Raw genomic sequence first — 25966 nt, 5'->3', positions numbered from 1 at the left:
CCCCGCCCGGCCTCTCACTGCGCACGCGCAGAGGCACCGCCGCGTCTTATTGGCCAGCAGGCTGCTGCACGCTGCCGAGCGGCTCCCCCGCCGCGCCGAGCGGCGGTGGCGGCGGCGCAGGCGCGGTGGGCGCTCCCGGGCCCGGCTCCAGGGGAGCAGGCGCACCCCCCCCCCGCCCGGCGGCTCGGCCGGTTGCCGGGCATGCGCAGTCCGCACCCGTTCGGGAACGTTCTGTGTCGTCTGTCTCGCACCAAGCTTCCTCTGCAAGGGAAATCCTGTCAGGGTACGGGCCGCCCGCAGCCCCGCTCCTCCCCGCCCCGCCCCGCCCCGCCTCGCCTCGCCTCGCCTCGCCGGCGCCCGGGCCCTTCCCTGCCGCAGCCCGGGCCCCCTCCGACAGTCGACTGCCCGCCCCCTGCAGCCGGGCCGCAGCCTCCCCCCGCCCCCATTTCTCTCTCTTTTCCTCCCCCCCGAGCTCAGCCGCCTCCCGCTCCGAGAGTGCCCCGAGCCGGCCTCGGCGGCGGCCCTGCCCGGGCCCTGCGCGAGCGCGGACATGCGGCTTTGAGGAGGGAGCCTCACGCCAGCCTCAAGCGTCTTCTCTGGAGCGGCGGACATGGGCCCCCCGCGGAAGGGGGGCGCCCCCCTCGCCCTTCCCCTCCCCGCCCGGGGCCCACCGCGAGCGGCAGGTGCTGACGGTGCCCAGGATCTTGCGGGATCGGAGCCGTTTAGGTTAGAGCGGGGCAGGTGATCGGCCTTCCCTCGCTGAGGTGCCGGCCTGGCCTCTTGCAGCTGCCGGGAGATTCGTCACGTTGAGACAAGGGCAGAACAGGCTGCTCCGAGCCGCGGCAGAGGGACGGAAGGGTCTGCCAGGAGGAGCCTCGTCCCCGCAGCGCTGCTGCTAGAGTTAGAGAAACCTGCCGCCTCTCCTCTCTGTTTCTTTTGGTCTCCTGGAGAGGAGAGGTGAGTTGTTGTTTTTCCCTCTTGTCCTACTGTAGCAGTGGAGAAAATAGGCTAGCTTGCGAGCTGCAGAACTTGTTCAGGATGGCTTCAGGCCCCCGCTGACTGCTTGGTTTGTTTTACCTTGAGAGTCAGCCCTGTGAGAAGGCCCGTTTGGTGGAGAAAGAGATTAGCACCTTAACTGCGCGGTTCTCTCTCCTTTGCTGCAGTGCCCACTTTCACCGCTGCCTCCTGCTCTGCCTGCTCCTGCTTTCAGCATGGTAAAGAAGAATACTATCCCCGATGGGTAAGTATCCCCCACACTAAGCGAGAGGCAGGAGTGGGCACAGTCCTGCCCACAGAGAAGGGGCGCAGACCGCCCCAGGCGCTTTCTTGCCACAAGCATCTTCTCCACCACCTACAGCCAGGTAAGGTAGGTATCTTCTCCAAGACAGGAACAACCCTGCCCATCACCCCCCAGGTGAGTATAATACTCCAGCCTGTCTGTGAACACTTGTCCTTCATCAGCCAAATGCAGTCCCTTCTTCCTAACCTTCTTACCCCCAAGTGCATACTTACCTGGGGAAATGGGAGCGTAGTCCGTCCTGCTGACTACTCAGATGTTTGCTACCAAGAGTGGGGGAAGAGCAGATAAGATGGGAGCACGTGGTTGCATGCATGTGGACAAAGAACATTTTCATGGAATCAGGTTCAGAAACATCTTTTTTTCTTTTTTTTTAACAAGAGGACAACAAAAATGTTTTATCAGCAAAAAAAAAACCCTCAAATGCAGTATTCTACTGGCTTTCTAATGACTTGAGCAGGAGTGTGCATATGAGGACCACAGAACGGTCTCATGTAGAATAGGTGCATTTCTATTCTCCAGCTCTATTAAAAAAAGAAAAACTCCAAGATTAAAAATTTAACCCATGCTGACATCAATACATACTTCTTGGGTGTACTGAGATGTAAAGGCACATTGTTATGGGGCTGTAACTTTTTAGGTGGGCGTTAGCCTTGTTTCAGGTGAAGTGTTATATTACTTTGTTAAGAACATTCTTCAAAGGAGCAATAAAATACAGAAACATGATTCCCTGTAAAATATGCTGTCTAAAAGCAGTCAGTAGAAACAAAAGATGAACAAACTTCTAAAAATAACTTCAAGAAACTTTACATTTTATGTCATAGCTGACAAACGCAGAGATTAAAATTAAAGTACTATTTTAAAAAAGCTAAAAGTTTCTTCCTCTTTTTATAGTGTGTATGAAACTTCAGTTAGAAGTTGGACAAAAAAAAGTTTGAACTAAAATAGCTTAGGCTTGCAAAAAGTAAAGCAGGAAGGTTGAAAGAATAACTGTGCTGCTTGCTTTCTCCATACTCGGAAATTATCACTAAAAAATTGGGAATGCATCAGATACTCATTTTTCTCTTCTTTTTCCCCTTGCATTTAACTGAAGCAACTCTGACAACATTTAGGCTACTGGCATTTTTCCCTAAGTATAAAAGAACCACTGGACTGTATTGGTTTCTGAAATTAGAAACTCATACCTTTGTATTTTTCAAGGAGAGAAACATATACTTAGGAGTAATTGGTTATAAAGCTAATGCAATCATCTGGTGAAGCCTGTGATACTTTAATGCTTTCAGCTTTTCCAGATATTCTTTTTAATACTATTAACAAATCAGGGTAGACATCCACAGTATGAGAGTTTTGCTATTAAAGGAATTTAAGGAATCTTAAGTCTCTCATTCTCAGGTAGCAGTATATTGATGTCATCCTTGAGCCAGCGCCATACTTTGTAATACTTTACTGTAAATCCGGGTAGCAGACCAGGAAAAAATAGTGAACCCTGGAAGAAAAATGAAGGTAGTTTGATTTTAACCTAGTTGTTGCTGCACATTCAGTTTACTGGCCCCAGAAGTAGTTGTTGGCAGAAGTGAGATTGTGGTACACTGTGGCATAGGGGCAAGTCTGAAGCATGTTGTACTATAGAAGTTTAGCCTCAATTGTACTGTAGTATTGCAGTAACAATAAACCTAACAATAACTGTTTTGTTTTTAATGATAGTGTAAGAGAAATACTCTGGAAGATAAGTGGAAGAAAGTCAGTCTACATAAGGACATTTTTAAGAGTATCTGAAATCTTTTTGCAGTTCTGAACAATTTTAATTTAAATTCATGTGATTATTCTGGTGTGCAATTGCTTGTGTTAAAAAATAAAAAAATAAAACAACAAACAACTTTAAGCATTCTGTTTCCATACCAGAATTTAATAGCTAAGAGATTTTAAAAGTCTGTTAGTTAAAGCAATACAATAAATTTGAGGTTTCAGTTATGTTAGAAGTAGCTTAGGATAGTGCAACTAAACAAGAAATGGTGAAATTTAGGTTTTCTTCATATGTAGAGACTGTACTATTTTAATTAAATGATTATAATTAAAAACTAAAAAACAAGCATTAGAATGGACACAGTTAATGTTACTTATGCTTCTTCTCATGTGAGAATAATTTATAAATCCACATGCCTTACATTGGTATGGCCATATTTGTCCTAAGCATTGTTTCTTAAAACAGGTAAAAGCCTTTACTAAACTTTTTGTACACAAACCAAACTGTATTTCAGTCTCTATCTGCTGTACAGAATGTGGTCAGGTACACAAACTTCTTATATTTTTTCCTTTCTTCCTTCATGATAGTCTTTTTTAGTCTGTTTTACTAATATGATTAGCAGTTTTCAAACAAAAACATAGTATATTACTGAATTGACATCGTCTCTTCAATATCAAATTCAAAAACATTCATTGTTACAACTTCAATGTATGTTATTTTGATACAAAGTGAACAAATGAAGTATCCTGTTGAAGAGCATAAACATCTTTTATTTTCTGAGGCTCTATTTAAGCTGAATGACCAAATAATTTGCTATTATACTTGGTCATTATATAAAGATTATTACAAAAATTGCTAATTATTATTTGAGTTGAACAAATAAACTATATTGGTTAATTAGATGTTTCATAAGTGGAAAAAAACAATTGAGAAGTCTTTGTGATAAACTGATACATTACAAATGTACTTAAGTATCTACCTCTTACTATAGAATAAAATCTTTTTTTGCTGGTTGTTGTTTGAAATATTATTTTTAAGTATATCAAATATGGATTTGATTTTTTTGATTGGTTAGACAGCTAATTACTGTCTCCTTTTACAATACTGTCTGCAGCGTAATTAAAAGTTGAATTTTTATAAGGGTTATGTTACAGTACTGAGCAACCTTGCCAGTATCAGAACTGTGAGTGTACTTAATACCTAAAGTAATATTAATTGCCAGTATTGCCCCTGTATCTGCAGTGCGAGTCTTGGTTCTGTGCCCCTGTCGCTGTGCCCTCATCCCATTCCGGGTGTGGAGCTGTTTGCAGTCTACTCTAGCAGTGGGAGCAGGAGGTGGAGTGGAAGTAAGGCTATTCCACATCCTGTCATAGCAGAAAGCATTTCTCCCTTTTCCCAGTAAAATCCTGGAGTAGAGCTGAGCTGTACAGTGTCCATTAGAGTCTAAATCCTAGAAGGTAGTGCTGGAGAAGTAATTCATAGTGGGAGGCATAGGTAGAAGAGAGGCATTCATGTGACACCTTCCACTGGGGTTTGCACTGTGGAATAAAGTTTTAGTTCTCCACAATGTCTGAAAAGGTATCGTCCCTCAGTATATATTGGGGTGTTTTACTGGTAGACCAGCCAGTAGAGGGAGATTGAGTTATCTAACAAACTAATAGTTTCACAAAATACTGTGGTGTTTTTACAGAATTATACATGTTTGTGCATCAGCATCCAAAATTCTACTGTGGATATAATTTCATAAAGTCAGGTTCTGTTCTGAAAAGCATCTGCCAAAATGACACTTTCTTGGATGTTTCATTTAAATGGTTAAAAAAAAAATCCCAAGGGCAGGGTCTTTATTATAAGGAGAAAATGAATTATTTTTACTTTTGCATCATAAACAGGCATATTTAACTGAATTGCTCCTGTGCAGACTTAAAAGCACAAAGATTTCCCCTTAGATTGTAGTGTTAAAGACTATGACATAACTGACTGCGTAATTTGGCCTACAAAGTGCATGTTCAAGGGTAAATGAGAGGGGAGGGTTACAGTAAGGTGAGAGGTGAGAGTTTATTTGTAAAGTAAAAGTGCCTCATACCATCAGGCATAGAATACTTACACTTCAAAAATGTGGGGTAGTGGAGATATTTGTATACCTGAGTAATGATGACATCATTGCTATACAACTTTAAGGCCCAGATCCTGTGTTACAATGCACACAGCAAATAAAAAGCTATGCAGTTACGTATTTTGTGGTGATACAATAAGGAAACTTTTCTCCCATGCTTTACATCCACACTGACTGTCTTTTTTACAGGCTGTGGCTTATCCGTATCCCTCTTACAGGGGTTGAAGAAAAATGAAGTGAGAAATCTCTGTAGTAACAGATGACTAACAGCTATATTCTCTCCCTTCTGCTTATTACCTGTTCAGTATGTGTTCTGTCTTGAATGTGTGTCATGGTCTGTGTAAGGGTATTTTTTCTTCAGCAGAATAGTATTGGTTCTAGAGTCTGTAGAGGTACAGAAGCCACTTGGAAAATAAGGCTGTATGTATATCATGCAAGTACTAGTAGCCAAATAAAGGAGGAGAGGTTGAAAGCTGTATTTTCTAAATGATCTTGCCACAGCTGAATCCATTTCAGTCTTAAGTTTCTCTACAGTTGTATTACCATTCTTGAATGATTTGGAATTCACTTCCCGAGGTAAGTTCTAAACTGGTAATCCATACCATACTACTCCATAATCATAGATGTTTGTAAGAGACTCCAACATTTTAGAAACACCTAAATTGTTAAGCATAGCTTCAAATATTGCTCTCTGAACTTACTTTTCCACCCATTACAGCTTTTCAGAAATATATACCTTTAATACTAACATTGATTTTTAGCTATTAGGCGAAAATCATTCTGAATTAATGCCTTTAGTTCACTACTAGTTCCTCCTACTCTGGAATGCTGGAACATGTGATTGCTGGACTGGTTGTTATGCACTAGGAAATGTAAGATGAGAGAGCTTTTACACTTAATTTTTTGCCTGTTAAAAATACCATAATTACATTGTAGAGGTATTGCAGTATAGAATTTTTATTCTTTTTTTTTTTTTTTTCTCCAGAAGAGTGTTTTAGCATTTAGGGTAGAGGCAGCCCTGATGTCTTTCATTTTGGCCAATGTAGTTAAATTTTGTTTTGGTTGGATGTGAAGCTAGCTGGTGTCTATGTGATTATTCAGTCTTAAGTGCTTCTGTCTAATACACTAAAGTTTCCATCTAAAGTGGGTTTATGTTTCAGAAAGACCAACAATGAATTTTAACAGTTTTGCCATAAAGAACTTGTAATGTATCTGTTGATCATTTGCTGTGCTGTGTATTTCTACCTAATTCTGTCACTGAGATCTAACAAGCAAAAGACATGAAGCTTTAAAGTTGTTTCCAAGTCAATGGTTCCATCATATTTTACCTATAGGTTATTTATTAGCCTTCTTGACCAGTTTACTGTGGAAAGAGTTGGTAGTATCTTTACTTGAAACAGATACTATTTTTGGCAAAAAAAAATCACAGAAGAAAATAAGTATGCATCTATTTAAATGATTGCATATAAGTTATATACAGTTAAATGCTTTGTCTGCTTCAGTTAAACCTTTTACTAGAGCTAAGTGAGAAACATAGAGTTTCGGCCTGAATTATGTCATATTTTAGTTTAACATTCCTGTTAAGGGGATAAAATAACTGTAATTTCCAGTATAATTTTCTAAATTTTAGAACTAATTCATAGTAAGATCTACTTTAACAACTGCAAATTGAGTTCATATCAACTGAATAAAATTATCTTAACTGAATTTCATGAATTGCATTGAATAATTGCAGATATTAGTAGTATTTACAATCTGTGATGTGTTTTCTAGTTCATTATATGTCATTATCACATTTTTTATTAACAATAAGCCAGATTTATCCAAAATATTTATATTCTAATATTTTTTTATTTGAATAACTGTCTTGATGTTTGACATACCTTTGAACTTAACTATAGAAGCTGCAGGATTAATAATAAATTTTATTCACTAATGCTACTGAAATTTGCCATAAGCTTGTCTTTATCATGGGCTTTGCTATAAGAAATTTCTTTTGTTATCCCACCTGAATCTGGAGGCTTATATGCAGGCTCTGTTCATGATCCTCAGTTGACTGATCCTCAAGCTTATTGTTTTTTAAAAGTGTTTTTCTAAGTTTGTTGTTTGTTTTTTATCCTTTGTCCTCAAACAGAGGCCGTTTTACCGATCACTGCTGTTAAAAAGCATATTGCTATTAGATTCTTGGGTTAGCATAGATCACCTATATCTTGTAAACTTTTACTAGGATACATGAAAATAGTTCCATTTCTTTTTTTTTAATAAAGCAGTTCTATCTGTTACTGCATATCTCTGAAATTTTTAGATGAAAGAAAAAGGCAAAGAATAAAACATGATTTCATTTCAATTAAAATGGGTAAACAAGAAAATATTTTCCTGTAAGCCAGACTTAGAACCACTTACTGAGTAGCTGACTAGAGTCTGTAATAGCAATAATATTATCTTCTTTTTTTTTTTTACCGGAAACCATTCAAGAATCACAGAAATTTCGTGGGGGTGGGGGAGAAGGTGTTTTAGTTTGATTTTAATACTTTTTCTCATTCCAGAAGTGATCCTTTTGTTTAGAACAGCAGGTAAAATTCTGCCTGTGTTTTGATGGTGGTTGGGGAGCAATGAAGGCAAAACATGATAGGGAAGTGGGAATTAGGAACATCAAAGAAAGAAATAGTTGGTTAATTTGTATGACTTGTTAACTTTCAGATCTTGGTCTGAATGTAGTCCCATGAATTGTTTGCCCATTTGAAAACTTAGAGAAATAAAGCTGTAATTGAAAATATATCGTGTGTGCGCAATATGTCACCTTTCATTTAAGTGCTATTCTCTCTTAAGTACTTTCCTATTAGAATAGTAATTCTGGTTTTGTGCCTTTGAATAGTCTAGAGCCCGGAAAAATTCTAATTACCACCTTGGTACCCCATGAAAGCCTGTCATAGTTATTTTGATGCAAACTAAAAGAAGAGTTTGACTTGAAATTTTTTTACACACTCCTTGAGATTCTGAAGGAAATTCGGCCTGTTTGCCTGTTCTGTGTCAAGACCAAACAATATTACAGATTTTAGGACTATAGTTTGCTTTAATGTATTCTGCCCTAAACTGTCTGCAGTTTGACAGCCATTGCTGTGTTGCATTTTATGCAGTAGTTCTCAAACTTCAGTTTCTCTGGATCTGTCTGTCTTTTTCTGACCACTATTGAGATTGGGAAGCTGCAGTGTTTCGCTGAATCTACGTGATTCCATCTTAGACTCTTATCCCAACATCCTTCTAGGGTGAATACTACCAGCTCTGCGACCAGAGCTACCACCTCTATGGTGCAAATGTCTAGACTTATTGCTAGACACAGAAATAAACCTTGTGTCTGTGTATTTCTCAGTAAAGTGTCACTACCTCTTTCAGGAAATTCCTGCTCTTTTTTCAGCTGCTTCATGTCCAGCTAGTCCTTGTCACTGAAGCCCCCTCTGTCATCTTTTTTAATCATTCATGGTCATGGTGTCAAGTCTTTATGCTTGTGATGGCATCTTGGACTTCTGGCATTCTTCCTTCCACTTAAGTTCAAACAGAACACAAATCCAGTGTCACAGTTCCTTCTTAATACTTGTTAAAATGCTTATTTATGTCTTTGCACCCCTAACTGCTGTTCCTCTGGCCTCCTGCATCTCATCTTTCTTTGCTCTTTTCTGCCTTTATCCAGACTTCTGTAAGAATTTTGCTTGATTTAGTCCCTGTCACCTTTACTTCCCCAACCATACTCCTTCATTGGCCTCAGAACAAATTTGAATTTATTTCCTTAGCCAATCTTTGCTTAATTTGAACCTGCTCTTTTTCTTTGAGATTATTTTTTAGTTCTGCATTGGTATGCAGAAATTTCATGTTAAAGATAGGATTTTAAAGATAGTGTGCAAGGCATACCCTGTGTATTTCCTGATGAAGTGCCTTCTGCTCATTTTCTACCATTTAAAGTTTTTGTTGTTTTCTTGTTGCAAGATGCAAATTTTCTTGGAGGATTTGTGAAATCCCTTAATCTGAAAGAAAGTTCAGAATTTTTGCAGTCTGTTACACTGCTAATTTTCCAAGTAAGTTTTTAAGCAATTTTTCTTATTTGTTCCTAATTGCTTGGTATTTATGATAATCATGATAAATTTCCAGTCATATAATTTTCCAATAGAAAGGTTAAAGAAGACCTGAATTTCTAACATGGCATCTTCTAAAAATCGACTTCCTGCGTAAGGAAGTTCCTAAATTGGTCTTTTGTGGTTGGGATTTTTGACTTCTACTTTCCTTCAAAGTGTTCCTAAAACTGTGCATGTGAACAATAGACTCTAGCTGGTTGTCAAATTATACTTGTGTAAAGCATTTTATACCTGTTACTGGTACAGCTAACACCAAAAAGTAGTTGAACTAGCTTGAAGAAGGAATACTGTGTTCTTGTTTGTTTTATTTACATGACAGCTTTTGCTGCACTAGTTTCTATAACCCTGCACACAGTCCATTTCGTAATTTTATTTGAAAGTTTTAAGAGCAAAAGCAGGAAGAAAATTTCCTTGTTTTAAATAAGGGAATGTAATTTTCAGAGTTACTAAAATTGGCAAGAGGCCGGAGTCAGTGTTAAACCTTAATTTGTCATTACTTTTAACAGTAGTTTGGATTGAGTGTACATTAAATATGCTTCATAGCATTTAATACCATTTTAAGATTAAGTGAATGAAATAATTAAACTATGCACAGGGCAGGTTTCAGTCTTTCATAGGTTTTGTTTCATTTTTTTCATTGAGCAGTTCTTGTGACCAGGGTATTCCATTAAGCTGTGAGCTTTGTTAGCTTCAGTAATATTTTTCTGTACATTTACACTGTTTGTGATATCAGCTGATTCACACAGAATTTATTTATCTTAAGCTAGGGTAAATGGAGCAGTCTCATATGGTGCCTGCTTTCTTGTTTTGCAGCTAGTGGATGACTACCAGCCTCCAAAGTTTACATGCTTGAAAATTCGCTTTGAAAAACTTTTCAAGTTAGAACACTTCTTCTATAATACGCATTTTTTTGAGCAACGCTTTTCAAACTGTGGTGATTGAGAATGTGTTCAATTTTATCTGGTTTTACCTGACTTCTCTTGTTCCCTCTCTGCAATTATAAGGCATAAAGTTCATGCAGTATTTATAATGTAGTAAAAGCTTTTTTCTGCAAAAACCTCTCTGTGATGCCGTCTCTAGGTTGCCCTTGTACCTTCTCACCTTACCTCTGTCTTCTGCATGACAGCTGAGTTTGCAGTAGCCTTCCTAATTATGAGCCATTATTATTTCTTCATTTTTTCTCTTGTTATCCATTAAACTAAGCATCTGTTTATCTACATTGTTAGCCTGAATCTGTTCTTTAGCTCATGATGAAAATAAAAAACATAAGTTGGTGCTAAAGATGTTAATGTAGTAAATGAAGTGAGGTGGTTTGTTAGTATTGCTCATGCTTCCTTTCACCATGCTGTAAGCATTTGCTTCATTACTTCCAAAAATCTGTGAATGTTAATGTTAAAATTATATAAGTATAATTATGGATATTTCACTGAGAGTTTTGCCAGCCAACATCTAGTTTTTGTTCTGGTCACAGATGGGAATTGTGAACAAAGCAAAATATTCAGTGAATTCTCTATTTTAATATTCTATATTAAATATTCTATATTTAATATTCTATATTAAAACAGAATTCAGTTTATTTCATAAATGAGGCCGTTCTATGGAAATCAGAAAGGAATTCATAGAAGTTATTGGCTATTCCCTTCAAAGGGAGGATTCATTTAGTTCAGAGAATTGTAAGTGAATGGGCACCAGAGTTAAAGAATCTTATGAAAATGTTTTGTATTCTAATAGTTGAGGTACTCGCTGAAAACACAGAAGGGCCATGAAGCTTTTAGGTCACCCAGTTGCATCTTCTGAGGTCATAGAGATAATTTGTCCTCACCTGAGGAGAAGTAGTAGAAATCCTAAATTTAGTAAGTTTCCTGTTTGAGCCTTTATAAGGTAAAGTTGATAAACTATTCATTGACTTGGGTTCCTCTTCAGGTAAAGCTTTTCATGTTTTTTATTTTAAAACTCTCTGGGATCTTTGAAATATGATACATCAAGATATTCTTTAGTACAGTGTAGAATTAGTGCGTATCAGTTCTTTGTCTTTTTGGAATTACTAGGATTTTGAGTGTTGTAACACAAATCTTTGTATTACTGAGGTGATTTTTTGCTTCATTTTGGTTCAGTGGAATATTCTCTGTATTTTTCAAAGTGTCAAGAGTAAGTGCAGTCAACAATAAGAGGCATATTGCAAAATAAACCCACTTGCAAAATCTAGAAGCTGTGTATTTTTTAATGAAAGTAAACTTAGCATTTTATTGTCAATTAAAATGATTAATGTGAGGCTATGACAAGCTTTTTAAGGGTTTTTAACTTGGCCAAATTGAAAATTTTCCATCAACTGTAAAAAAATTTTTTTTACCCAGTGAACCTTATCTTTCTGTTTGCTTTATATTGGTGCTACATTTTTGTAAATGCTGCCCTACCATTTTGAGTGGAGGAATTTTTTGGAAGTTGATGCAGAAGGAAGGAAAAAATTGTTTTCAAATGTCCTGAAGATACCTTGCAAACCAATTCGTGAAAGAATTGCATATTTGGGGATATAATTCTAGAGTATGATAACAGTAATCATACAGGTTATCTCCAGGAAATATTTTCTTTATAATAGTGTTCTATGGAGAATAAAGATTCATTTTATTATGGCTCCTTCTTTTAGACTTGGAGACAATAAGAATGTCTTTATGTAAGTTATGGAATGTGCTAAGTAAGCTTCTTTCCTGATCAGAGTTTTTTATTTTCCTATAGTAATACTCTATTGATATTCTTCCAGAATCTTTTAGAGAACTCTTTCTGTTTCTTTTATCCCAGAAGAATGCTAATCTATTAATTTTATTCAAATATATATCATAACAAATGTTTTTATAGTGGTTGTTAAAAGATCTTACATAGTTTCTTGGTGAAACAAGCAGGCAGGCTACTAATGGGGATAGAGTTTTCAAAAGATTTTACTCATGTACACATATTTAATTGGTCAGTTTTTCAAACTCTGGTGCACATCAGTTATGATTGCTTGCTTTAGGTGCCCAAGGGATTTAGGAACTATTGGACCCTGCTGTTTGGAAATCTGAATCGTAATATGTTATGCTATTAGCTGCATGGTCCATCGTAGAAAAGAAAAAAACTTATATTTTTGTGCTTGGAAATACTTGAAATAACCGTATATTCAAGCTATGTGAAATATGACAGCAGGTTTTTGCCTGATGTTTGTAAGATATTTCACATAGATATATTGTTCCTTTAAAATTGTAATAATTATTACTTCAAACTATGTGCTTTGGTTTTTAGCAAGGTTTTATTCCTAAGAGGAAGAATCTTTATTTTAGAAGTTTTACATGGAGCTATGGGTGTCTTCTGTTGAATTACACAGTTTGAAAACATTTGAAAATAAATATTTGTTTCGTTACAGATGGCGGAGCTTGACACCGGTTGGACAGCCTATACCAGGAACCAGATTTATTGCATTCAAAGTACCTTTAAAAGGGGTATGTATAAAAACTACTTGTGGATAGGCTCTACTAAATACAGAGCAAAAATAATGAGGAGTAACATTAATATTCATGCAAGCTTCAGGAAAGTTTTATGAAGAAATAATGTGTTTTCTTTAAAAATTCAGATTAGCCCTTCTAGTCATCTGCAATGACTTTTATATACACTGTTCTATAAATCTGTTCCCCTTTCTTGTAAAGTTTATAATTGGTATTAGTATTTTTATTTGTCATTTACAAATCATAACATTTCCATCTCCACCAGCACCATGCATTTAATCACTTTTAAATGACCTAGATTCAACATCTTATTTAACGTATTTCCTATTCCTGATCCCTGATGCTTCCTTGCCAACTTTAGTCTCCCCTGTAGCTCTACGATAGTCTGGAAGGAGCTCCAGCAGAGATCATAAAAAAGACAGGTATTCTCAGGGAATGTTTATAGTGGTATGTCACGCATAGGCTCTCCACTTGTGTGTTGCTTAGTTCCAGTCCTCCTGATCTCGCTGGGATATAGGTCCCTGTTCTATGAAGCCATCCTTTAAATTGTCCGGATATAAAGTCTTGTACCCAAGAAAGCAAAATCTGTAACGTTTCTGTCTCTTCAATTTGCTCAATCTCAACTGTTCCGCACACAGAAATGAGTAGTCTGCCAGAGATGTGCTTCAAGCTCATGGAATACATGGCAGAATACATATAAAATCCACAGCTTGCTGAACTGTGATGCCTTTGCAAAATTGGTGGAGGTCAGTATGTCTGTCAGTAGACACTAGACACTTCATGGCCATAGTCTGTCAGAAGTCCTATTATTAATTTGGTGGAGCAGACCTCTTAAATATGCAGCAGTTTCCTTCTTTGCTGCCTATGAACATGATCCCCAAAAGGCAGAGGGCATACCTTCAGTATTTCAAGACTCAAGGATTATTATCTGTGCAGGAGTTCTGCTGCAAGTAAATATTTTAAAATCATGGGTTTAATTGCAAGGATTTTCTGTCATTCCATTCAGATTGTCATTGTAATGTTGACAATAACATTGTGGTATAGCCAAGACTGAGCAAGTTCTTTTCCATACTGTTAAAAGGAATTTAGAATTGAGACAGGTCTATCATATTACCAAAGTCAAATTAAACACGTAACCTACTGAATACTCTAGTGAAACATCCGAGCAGGAATTTCTCAGAAAGATCTCAGGTAGTCTGTCAAAACATAATCTTTCATAATATATTCAACTCTGTTTACTGGATTAGACAATATGTTTAGAGATGTCTTTCTTTTATACACATTATTCTACCTCAGTGTTAAGTGTGACTTTACATGGTACATAGCTTTTATCTTCAAAAAAAAAAATCTATTAAGTTTTATCCCAGACTTTTTGCGGACTCACAGTTGTCACCTCGAAGTTGCTAAGTTCAGTTTCAAATTTCATTAAAAATTACTCCTGGATAGCTGAGAGATACCTGACTCATGTTCATTTTGTTTGGACTTAGACAACCTCCACTGTTTTTTCAACAGTGCACCAGTATCTGAAATAGATAGGACTATATACTTACATAGGCTTTCTTCCCCGTTATTCTTTTTATCTCAAGCTTCCCAATCACATCCTAGCTTTGGTAGGACTGTCCTGCTATTTATTCTTTAATTTGGATTCCTGTCTGTTTACAGGCATGATATAAGTGCTTGTTAGCATCTTAGATTAGAATCTGTACAGACATTCAGAATAAGAAATCATTAGTTACCCTATAGCATTTGTAGTTCTAAAAGGTATATGGTCTGTGGCTGCCTTGCTTTTCATTAGTGATGAGTCTGGTCTACTTGAATTTCTTATTGACAAAGGACCTGAGAGGTGAAAGGAACTGAGAGATGCTGCTGCATCTGTTTTGGCACTGTCTCTGTTGGTTGTGGCTGAGCCTGTGCCAAAAGGCTCTCACTAGAGGACAGTGCACTCACTGTTCAGAGAAAATCCAGTCTTGCATATGTGAGGCRTTTTCATACCTAGAGTGGAATCTGTGTGGAGAACACATTTCAAAAAAGCCACAGCTACAACAGGGTAAGTAAACTTTTCTCCCACTATTTCTTTCAAACAAAATTCATTACTTTTTACATACCAACACACAGCTTTCTTAGCAGCTGTGTTTTAGTCTTACTTAATAGTTCTGAGTGCTAAATGACATACAGATACATTCTGCCAAGAGATGAAGCAGGCACAAAAACGTCTGCATGTTTGTGGGGAGAAGGTTAAGCCTTCTGAAGAAACAAATTCTTGCATCACAACTTTGAATGTTTATGTGAAACAGTAGTTTTGCATTGTTGTGCAAGACAAAGTAAGTTGGGGGGAAAGGGGACTGTGCTGTTTTGCTTTTTGCTGTTACTTGGTTACTTAAAAATCAATGTATCTGTGCCTCATTTTGCAGGATATTTTGTCTATCAAATTAGTGCATATTTTAATTTTATTGAACTGTGCAAGTGAAACTTGCACACATTTTCTTGCCTTTTCATCTGGATAGGAATACACAACAAATTCATGATTTCTTATTTGGTTCCATTTAATTTTTTATCCATATAATACATGGATATGGTTCTGATGCTGTAAACATTCCCTTTTGAATACTCATTTTTCCTTGTTATGATGAAAACAGCTGAATCTTACAAATGCGTTGTTATTAGAACTTTAAAAGAAAGTCTTTCTTTTCCATTTTTATTGTAGGCAATTAACCAGAGGCTTACTCCAACTCAGAAGTTCACACCAAAAGACCTAATTGCTGCAATGAAAGCCCTAAATGTGGAGCTTGGATTAATTATTGATTTAACATATACCACACGATACTATGAAGTTAAGGTAATACAAGAATAATAACAAAATAAAACAGTTACTGCCATTTTTGTTTTAAAGTATTTACACATTTGCTCACCTTGAACTGGAATAAACAAGTAAGCCATCTAGGCTTATTTTATGTCTCTAGCAGAAACAAAATTTTTATCACAGAGGAAAGAACAGCTAGTTGCATCTGTGGCTTATTTGCATTATGGTAGCTCAGAATAATATATTAAGATGAGGGTGCCAGGCACCACAGAAAAGATGCAGAAGACTACAGCCTATGCCCTGAAGATATTCTTATTTATGCTGAGGTCTTATTTTAAAATGGTTTCTTTATTACTCTCCAATGGAATCCATTCAGAAGAGTGTAAATTTTTTAATTACTTTCTTCATTTAAAATTTGCTACCAATATGGTCCAAACAATTTTGATTGCCTTCTTAATGCATTGAGAAGGAGAATATATAGGAGTGTTGTAGCTGAATGTTAATCCTTGGATGTACATGGACTATAAGAACTAAGCAGGGGATGTGTGAGTGTATGATTGTGGGTGGGAGGGGTGAATATTGCTAATAACTGAAATGGATTAGAATGGAAAAACAGGAATCTCTGCTCTCTTTCATTAATGTGCTGCCTTAGCAGGGATAAGTAACTCTTCTGTAGAAACACTCTGATCTTTGTTTCAGATCAGGTCTTTATAACAGAAAGGTAAATGGTAGTTTCTGAAAGTGTGTCTCTCTTTATAGAACTGTGTTAAGTTCATTTTCAGTTTCTGCTCAGGATTTGAACTACTGTTTTATATCAGTATTATTTTAAATACTATTCAAGGTTTTTCGTTGATACAAGACTTCAATAATTTTTACAATTTTTTTCTTCTTGTTGCTAGGATTTACCTAAAAGTGTGCAGTATAAGAAACTTTATACTGTTGGACTTGAAGTCCCCGATAATGCTACTATCCTACAGTTCAAAAAATGGGTCAGAAAATTCCTATGGGAAAATGCAGGAAATGGTAATTATCAGCATCTTATGCTGTAAAAGACTAAAATTTTGTTTCAGTGGTAACTGTATGATTTATTAATTGCAACCGATATTCACTTTAAGACATCAGAGATCTCAAACTTTCCATAACAGGATCCAGTTATCATAAGAAGATACATTACATGAACTACCAGTTCTCTTTGCATTTTAAACATGTCTTTTTCAAATATGACATGAGTTACTTGAATACCCTTCCTAATAGTATTATACCTCTATCTGTGTCAAAGCACCTGCAAATGAGAAGATATCCTTTGATTAGCTAGTAATTTTTAAATGCCCTCCTGAGCCACAGACATATATTGCTTCATAAGTAATTTCAAGCCTTTTCATACTACTTTATGTTGTTGTAGTTATGCTTTTTTTAATGATAATTCCTTAATTGTGCTGGAGAAGGCTTCCCTGTTGAATCCTTGTTGAATGCCCCCATCTGAACTCCACCCTCTAAGTACCTGTTACACAAAGCTTAAATCAGTTGTCCACATCCGTCTGACTTGGAATACTTGATAAGAGCTGAGGCTTTCATCTGCCTGACCCGAGCCACTCAGGTGTCCCGTCACTTCCATGTCGTAGCTGCCATCCCTTTATGGATGTTTTAGCACAGAATTTCTCACATGTCACTGGGCATGGATGTGTGGGCAACCTAGTCAAGCCTGTTTAGTCAGACATAGCAGTTTTTTGAATTATGAGTCAATTATTGTGCTCATATCATAGCAATTCTTAAAAATAACTTTACAGATACAGCATCAGTGTTTCAACACAGTGGATCTGTTGCTGTTTTAGTGTTTATGCATTAGGGCAGTTTTCCCTGAGCTGTTACAAGGCATTTTTCTGTGAAATAATTTTGCGTGAATTTTGGTATGGCCTGTTTGCTGCTTTTACTTTCTCACTTTTTTGCTAGTGATTCTGTGTGGGTAGATGTTAACCATTTGTCTTTCCAATATTGGAGGGCCATTCTTTCAAGCTTTCTTATGCTATTTGCTCTGGCCACTCTGTCATTATCTGTCAGAAAGTAGAGATTTTAACTGTCCAAATGCATACAGTTTTTGCTCCAGAACAGAACAGTGTTTTTGCTGTGGATGGTCGGCTCTGAGTGAAAGAGCTCTGACCTAAATCTCAGGTATGAGAACCTAAATTGGAAGTGCTGAGAAAATGACAAGGTACAAGAAAAAGCTTTTTTCCTTATTCAGGAAGTTAGTTTGCAAGTTCTTCCTTTGCTCCTTTTTTTTTTTTGTGTGTGTGTGTGGTTTTGGAGGAAGTACAAATTACTTGGGAATTACTAGTTTTCTTGTAGTTTTGATCTAGTAATTTTTAGTGTGACAAAGAATTATCTTTGTTTGAATTTAATTATTTCTGATTCTTAGAATCAAGAGAATTCCTAATTTGCTGTTGAATGAAGACCAGGAGTTCTAGCTAGTAAAACTTTTGGCAGGGTATATATAACTTCAGAGGTGGGAGAGTTTTCATTTTTGTATTAATTTGCTCATTGTAAGCTGTCCTCTGTTTTAGATTACCCCTAAAATTTCTCAGGATTCTCCTTACGAATAATTTTGAGTAATTTGTTTATTTAGTGGTTGAGTTCTTAGGACACTGACCTGGAATAAACTAACGTGGTCCCGTTATAATCCCATTCTGTAGCAGGTAGTTATATTGCATCTCATTCAAAAATTTACCAAAGTCCCATTTCAAAGACCTTCTGTCAGTACTTTGTGTCTACCAGAACTTTGTTCTGCTGTTGGTTAAAATTTACCTTCTAACATCTAGCCTAAAACTCTCAATCAGTTAATAATATTTATTCTTGTGCCAGCTTTGCACTGAAGTGTTTTTCTTCTCCATCCGTGATACTGTATTCAGAATACTGTATGCAGGAACCTGAATTCCTCATCTCTATAGTTCAACCCAGTAATTATTCAGATTTTTAGTCCAGTTTAATGAATTCTTCTAGTAATGTATTTCAGACCCCTAGACATTAAGGACATTATGCGTATTTTCTCTTTTTTGTAAGGTTTGCAGGAATCTGTACGGTAATCTCTTCAGTTTTACATTTGCTAGTTGTTAAAATTTACTTTCAAATACATCCTTTCTTGTATTTTTTTTCCTGTTACTGCAGTTGTGGCTGAAGGCAGGTAACTTCTTGTGTCATCACTCCTCTTTCTTTTTCCTGAATTCTGCAGAATTAATCTCAGTCTTAGCAGGTTTGGAAGTAATGAGTTAACTGCTGCTAGAGGTCCAGCATGAAGTGGACAAAGTCTGGATGTGTCTGTTCTTTTACAGGCTTGACAGTATAATTTTGTAAATAGTAAGCATTATTTATCACTGCTTTACTAGGAAAATACAACCCTTTGTTTTGCACTATAGTAATTTCACTTTCTGAACTATTAAAGTCTGTGTTCTCCTTTTTGATAGAGAAACTCATTGGCGTTCACTGTACTAATGGAATTAATAGAACTGGCTACCTTATATGTAGGTAAGAATTATATGAAAACTGAAATCATTGTTCACAAAGATAGTGTGCTTATATTAATCTGTAAACCACTTGGAGCAATAATTTGATTGTGTTTTTCTTCAGGTATCTTATTGATGTTGAAGGCTGGGATCCAGAGGCAGCAATCCAAGGTATCTTACACAGTTTGAACTAAGGCAAATGTCTGTGTTGTAATTAAAAAAATAATTCTGTTATAGTATCCTTAGAGCTCTCATGTGCTGGCTCCCATAGAAGATTTCCTCTGACTGTTGATTCTATTCCAGGCAAAGTTTGAGCATAGCAAGTTGGCACCATAGTAGAAGGATGTTTCAGCTTCTTAAAATCCATTTTTTTGCTTTTGCTTTGAATGGTTTTCAGTCATAAGTAGCTTCCCCTGCTCCTTGCAGGTTTGGGGGTTTTTTTTGTTTTTTTTTTTAAGAAAAAAGACTTGCTGCAATGATATGAGATTGCTGCAGTATTTAATATTGAATTAGAATTGTTTCAAATTCAGAATCTCATGATGAACAGAAGTCTGCCTTCATATTTTTGTGACGCAGTTTAAGCACATTTCATTAGAGTCATATCTTTTTTTCTTTAGCTTTTGGTGATGCTAGAGGTCATCGCATGGATGGTCTTGTGTATCTCACAGATCTCAGAACACAACCGATGAGAAGGTAAAAGGCTTTTAGTTGTATGCCTAAAATTTTCCAGAATGCCCACTGGTATTTTGAAAAGTTCACTTCTGGTTGTAAGCCAAACTTGAACTCCTCTCTTAAACTTTTAATATGCAAATGTGCATATTTTGTAAGACTTCTGATATGAGTAACATGAAGTTAAATATACTTCCTTCTGTTCATCTTTTGAATTTATATGATTGATCTAACTGATTTTACTACTGAGCATTGGTGTTACTGTATCATACTCTCCCACGTGCATTCAGTCAATCAGTAATCCCTTATTATAAGTTGAAAGCAGTCACTGCAAAGAATTTCATAATAAGCTCTGTGGTCCACTTGCTGTTGTTAGCATGGTAGAACCAGATATTTTAAAAGAAAGTACAACAGGTTTAGAAATAAAAAAGTATGAGATAAACCACTCAGAGTGGAAGATTCTTCTCAGCTCCTCTGTTGGTACCAGTTGTATCCCTGATTTTGTTTCTCATATTCATACCCTAATGTACCTAGGAATAGCTAGCCTTTACCTCCTACTAAGTTATTTGCACCAGTGATATCTCGTAGCAGTAAATTGATTTAAAAATAATACCTGACTGATTTGGGTATTTTTAATTTAATTGAATGCCCTTTGGTCTTGTTTTACTGCTATCATTTTTATAGTCTCTGCATGGTTAAGTTAGTCCAGTATCAGATATTTGAATAGGTATGGTGCTTGTCTCACATGCTTTAGGGTGTTGTTCTAAGCTTATGAAGTTTAGGTATACTCTTTTCTCCCCCTACCCCATCCCAAACAAATTTACAAAATTAAAATTTGCTAGGATAATTAGGAGCATCTATAAATGCAACTTATATGCAAAAAATTCTGTCATTCTCAGCTGAAGAATGTTTTTTTTCCCTCATTAGTATGTTTAAAAAGGAAGTTTACGTGAAATGTTGTTATTTTCCCTAGTAACCTTGGAATGGATGTGTGGGACTCAGAAGAAGATATTATTCCCCCACCACATGCAATGGAAGGACCTGTAGAACGGTTCCCAAATGAAGATTTTCAAGGGTAATAGACTGAAACATGTAATTAGAAGCCAACAAAAACACACAGTGGGAAAGATGAAAGTTTCTTACTGTGTGCTATTTTTTTATACTAGCAATTCACTATAATGTTACAGAAGGATCAGCTGATTTTGATTGCATTGGGGATGATGTTTTGAAACACTGAAAGTACTATAAATATTCTAGCTTAAAAGAGTTTTTATGAATATAGACTACCTGTGCAAAATATATTTACAAAATTTGACACAGCAGTGAAAAGATAAAGGAATGTCTGCTATTAAAATCCATAAATGATTAGATTCACTATGGAAAATTTTACAGTCCAAAGGTTCTTTTGCTTTAGTTTGCTGTTTTACCCATCCTATATTATTCTAGAGTCGTTTGCAATTTTTTTAAATTACTTCATAATCACTTTGGTTTTGACTGTTTTTATAACAGGTACTGTGGAATTACAATTAAATGTTTGTCACAGCATCTACTGTGACACTTTTTGAAAGTTTTGTAATCTTACTGGACAGTTTAGATTCTTTTATAGCTTTGATATCAATATATTTTACTTACTATGTCTTTCAATTCTTAGTTAAAAAAGCTTGTTTTCATTAATAACTTGTGGCACTTAAAAGTATGGATGTTCTATTTAAGATAAAAACTTCTTTACAGGCCTGGGAAAAGATTAAGAATTTATGATGACCACTCACACAGTGATTTGCAAGGACAGATACAGTTGAGAGATTTTGATTTCATTAATAAGGGACCTGGACAAAGACGAAGACCGTTTCATGACCACCAGTCTCAGGATGATTTACGAGCACCAATGCAGATGAGAAATTGGGACTACAATAGGGGACCGGGACAAAGGCGAAGACCCTTTCCTGATCACCAGTTTTATGATGATTACCAAGAAGACATGCAGCTGAAGGACCTAGATTTCAGTAACAAGGGACCTGGACAACGACTGAGACCTTTTCCTGGGCACCAGTTTCATGATGATTTACAGGCAGAGAGACAGTCAGGGGACTTTGAATTTAATAGGGGCCGGGGACAAAGGCAGAGATCTTTTCCTGACCATCCATCTCACAGTGATTTGCAGGAAGATGTGCAATCAAAGGATTTTGATTTTGTTAGCAGGGGCCGTGGCCAGAGGCGAAGACCCTTCCATGACCACCAGTCTCACGATGAATTTCAGAACCAGATGCAGTTAAAAGAGTTAGATTTTGTCAACAAAGGTCCTGGCCAAAGACTGAGGCCTTTCCATGACTATCAGTCACATGATGACTTACAGCCACAGACGCAATTGGGAGATTTTGAATTTGTTAACAGGGGCCGTGGGCAGAGGTTGAGACCTTTTCATGATCACCAGCCTCGCAATGACTTACAAACAGAGATGCAACTAAAAGATTATGATAATAAAGGTCCCGGACCAAGACGCAGACCTTTTCATGACCAACAGTCTTATGATGACTTACAGGAACAGAGTCAGTTAAAAGATTTTGATTATGCTAATAAAGGGCATGGACAAAGGCTGAGATCTTTTCATAATCATCCAGCTCATGATGACTTGCCACATGAATGGTGTTCAGACAGGTAAAGTATCTTTTTGCTGTAAGACCAGAGTTAAAAAATAAAAGTGCAATCCTCAGCGCTTCTAAGTTAAATTTCAAATTTGAAATTTAACTTAGAAGCGCTGAGGATTACACTTTTTGAATATATTAATTTGAAATAATTATCCTTTTCAAATCATGTTTGAATGATCAATTAATTTTTTTATTCTGATTTATGGAAGGGTTTGACCTATGTTGGAGTGTTGCAGCTTCGAAAGCCAGCATTTCTTATTTAGAAATTAGAAGGTTGGGTTTCTTTAATTTAAGTATATGCATTTCCTTTACCTCTTTAGAGTCACCTTGAAACAAAACTCTTTGTCCCACTTTGTTTATAGAGAAGCTTACATTTAAAAAGGAATCCTCAAGACAGAAGAGGATATAAAATTTTATTTATGCCCTCGGCCAAACTGAGATAAACAGTAATGCTACAGGGAAGTTTGGCTTTCTCGTATTTATTTCATAAATTAATCATTTGTTAAAAATCCTTTCCTTTTTGAACTACCTTTTCATATTCTCCAAAATACATATATTACTTATTAGTAAACCTAGTGGACTTAGTAGTACAGTTTCTGACATAAACTTTCAAAATATTTTCTGTAATTCAGAAAACAACAATGTATTTCAGATACTTACTGGGCTAGTAGAGTCTGATTTAATTTATTTTTAATCATACAGCTGAAAGAGATTACTGTATCTTTATACTGAGGCTTACTATTTTGAGGTGTTACACTAATATGATTAAGATTAAAATTTTAGTATTAAAATTTTATTTTAAGTAATTTTTTAATTAAAAGTAAAAAGATTTTCATCTCATAATAAACATATTTGTCAAAAGCTTACAACTATTTATACTCTTCTTAATGTGATTCTTTTCATTATTTTCAGAAGTCAGTCTTTTTCATCCCATGAAAATGTACCGGAATCTCATTTCTCCTCATCTCCTTCACTTCACAGAGATTATGGGTCTGATAATGATGACTTTAACAGAAGTTACAGGTAAATATCATGTTTCATATGTTGGTTTACTCACCTTTACACCGTTGTTCCCCCAGTATTGCAGCTATAAAATATATAAATGAACTGTACAGTGTAAAAATCGGTGTTAATCTTTTTCCTTAAACGGAGCTTAAACCCTTGGTTTGAGTGTCTTTATGATGTTTATGTCATTTTGGCTTGAGAATCCCTGACTTAGGTCATTGGCATGGTAAGCATGGTTCAAGCTAAGTTACTACAAAATGTGAAAAATTCTTGTCAGCAAAGAAAAGAGCAAAGTACAGGTGCTGTATTTAACTCTTACCCATGCCTACAACTACCTAATTGGAGGGTATAGAGAAGAGAGTGCCAGACACTTCTTAAACATGCACAGTGATAGGATAAGGGGCAACAAGCACAAGTCAGAACATGAGGAATTGTGGTTAGATATATGGAAAAAAGTTTTAATGCGAGGCTGGTCAGACACTGGAACAGGTTGCCCAGAGTGGTTGTGGATTCTCTGACTTTTCAGATATTCAAAACTCGCCTGGACATGACCCTGAGCAACCTTACCTAATTGGACCTACTTTGAGCGGGTGGTTGGATAGGTACTTCTAGAGATCTCTTCCAACCTAAATTAATCTATGGTTCTGTGAAGGAAATGATTTTAAAATTATAAAGATTGTTCTGAATTGGTTTTATACACCACTTATTTTACAAAATAAGTAAGGTACTTATGAGTAAAGAGAATCCAAAATAAAAAGTATATATGCACCTGGCATTTTAAGATCCTTCCATATATATTTTGTAGGCATACTGCAGAAGAATCAATTAAAATATTTTGAGATACACTTCCAAAGTATATTGCTGCCTAGACTGTGTAGTAGAGAGCTACTACTATGTGTTCTTCACAGGAATGAAAACATGGGCTCAGGAGCAGAAATGGTCCCTAGGTAAAGAAACTCTCAGTAAATAGAGAACTTTAATTAGAAACAACACTTGAAAGAAAACACTTTCTAGGAGAATTACCTATCATAAAGAGTTGTAACTTTAATCACTAGAAATGAAAAGTAAATATAAATAAGTTTGCAACAACTAGAAGAGAGGATTTATAGGGTGTAAAAGCAAGAATGAGGAACTGAATTTTTGTTCTTTTAAAGTTATCCAATTTTAATTTCTAATGGTGGCCACCAGTAATAAATCAACTTTTTTTTCCTAAGGATTTCACTACTAATATTTGTTCTCATTACAGTAATCGACCAAATTGTCCTGAAGACAATAGGAGAATGCATCCTTCAGATGAATTTAATAGAGGAAAAAACAGATTTGCACCATATTCATCACGTACAATGCATCCGTCTTCATCTGTACACCAGGAAGATGGTTCAATAGACTATGAAAGAAAACCTTTTCAAGGTGAAACTACAAGAGAGATGGAACAGGGCAAAAGGTTACCAGTTGTAACGGTTGATTACAATTATGGTTTGCCATTAGATTATGGACCTGAAGAGGAAGAGAGGACACATTATGATTTACCTCCAAGAGACCGCTACAACTGGAACTGAATAAAAAGGACAGTGTTTGCTCAGCTTAGACTTACATTTACCCATTTTACTTTGTATGTGGACCAATTTTTTTTTTTTTAACAAATTAGAAAAGTGCAAATTTCAGTATCAGAGAACTTGTCTCTATTGTAAGATTAGCTTCTACTGATGTTTGGTTCTTAAATTTATTAGGATGTATTTGTTAAGTGTAGTTGGAGACAAGGTCTCAGTACCCATGGAATGAAAGTAGTCCTTCCTCTTAGTGAAATTGGAAACCTATACCTTAAAGCAAACAACTTTCTGACAGATAGTAATTGTGTCTTTTTTGTTTTAAATTTCTTTAAAATGTATGTAATTTCAAGATGCAAAACTCGTAATAAAATACTGCACCATCAGGTGGACTAGCATTGAGATTATAGAAAAACTACTGTGAAATGAATGAAACAGTTATGTCAGCTTCATCCTTTAACTTGATAATAGCAGTTTGAATTAATGCCAGCAAAAATGAGTGTCTTTGTCGTGAAACCTTTACGACTTGAGAGATATCCTTAAAACAGACGCTTACTTTTAATAATAGAACTTAACATGAGATGAAGTTTTGGTTGTTCAGCAGATTGAGTGCACAACTGATGGGTAAGATGAACTCGTTCCACCATAGTTAAATGGTTTGTATATATCCTGTTTTTTTCTTTTGATTTTTCTCGAAGTCTGTGGGATCTCTGCAACACTGCAGTTTAATTCCAGTTTTTCTGTACCATCAACTGAAGAGGCCTAGGTTCACTTTTCATAGCAGATTTTTTTTCCCAGATTGCTAAGAACTTGGAACCAACTGGTTTTCAAATACTCTAAATGTCAAACCTGCTTTTCATTAACCTGAAGATCCCATCCTGACTCTGTTTCTTCCTGATCTCATAGATAATATATGTTTCAGAATAGCCCTGTACAGATGAATGTCACAATTTTCTCAGCAACCCATCGGAATGAGGTAGCTTATATTATCAGTTTATCCATCTCAGCTAGCCAAGATTGCCTGCAGGGTAAGTGCATACACCTCCCTATTT

The 25966-nt window shown here is 36.4% G+C and overlaps 1 protein-coding gene across 1 annotated transcript; it reads left to right on the top strand.

Moving 5' to 3' along the window:
• The first annotated feature begins 202 nt into the window (after positions 1-202).
• LOC112964194 lies at positions 203-25309 on the top strand. The gene is made up of 12 exons (XM_026061958.1): positions 203-283; positions 1164-1240; positions 12676-12751; positions 15459-15590; positions 16454-16577; positions 19010-19070; positions 19173-19219; positions 19666-19741; positions 20691-20792; positions 21449-22372; positions 23275-23385; positions 24614-25309. The coding sequence occupies exons 2-12, from the start codon at positions 1212-1214 to the stop codon at positions 24924-24926; spliced, it is 1995 nt and encodes a 664-aa protein (XP_025917743.1). The 5' UTR covers positions 203-283; positions 1164-1211; the 3' UTR covers positions 24927-25309.
• Positions 25310-25966: the final 657 nt, after the last annotated feature.

The sequence above is a fragment of the Apteryx rowi genome, unplaced genomic scaffold (genome assembly GCF_003343035.1).
Source record: "Apteryx rowi isolate R43461 unplaced genomic scaffold, aptRow1 scaffold_188, whole genome shotgun sequence".
NCBI lineage: Eukaryota > Metazoa > Chordata > Aves > Apterygiformes > Apterygidae > Apteryx > Apteryx rowi.
This window is presented reverse-complemented; position numbering and strand designations above follow the sequence as displayed.

What these genes read in the sequence shown, in the direction of transcription:
- LOC112964194 (XM_026061958.1), top strand. Translation starts at nt 1,212, where the DNA reads ATGGTAAAGAAGAATACTATCCCCGATGG. An exon ending in TCAAAGTACCTTTAAAAGGG is followed by an intron (nt 12,752 to 15,458) that starts GTATGTATAAAA and finishes TTTTTATTGTAG; the next exon opens with GCAATTAACCAGAGGCTTAC. An exon ending in CACGATACTATGAAGTTAAG is followed by an intron (nt 15,591 to 16,453) that starts GTAATACAAGAA and finishes TCTTGTTGCTAG; the next exon opens with GATTTACCTAAAAGTGTGCA.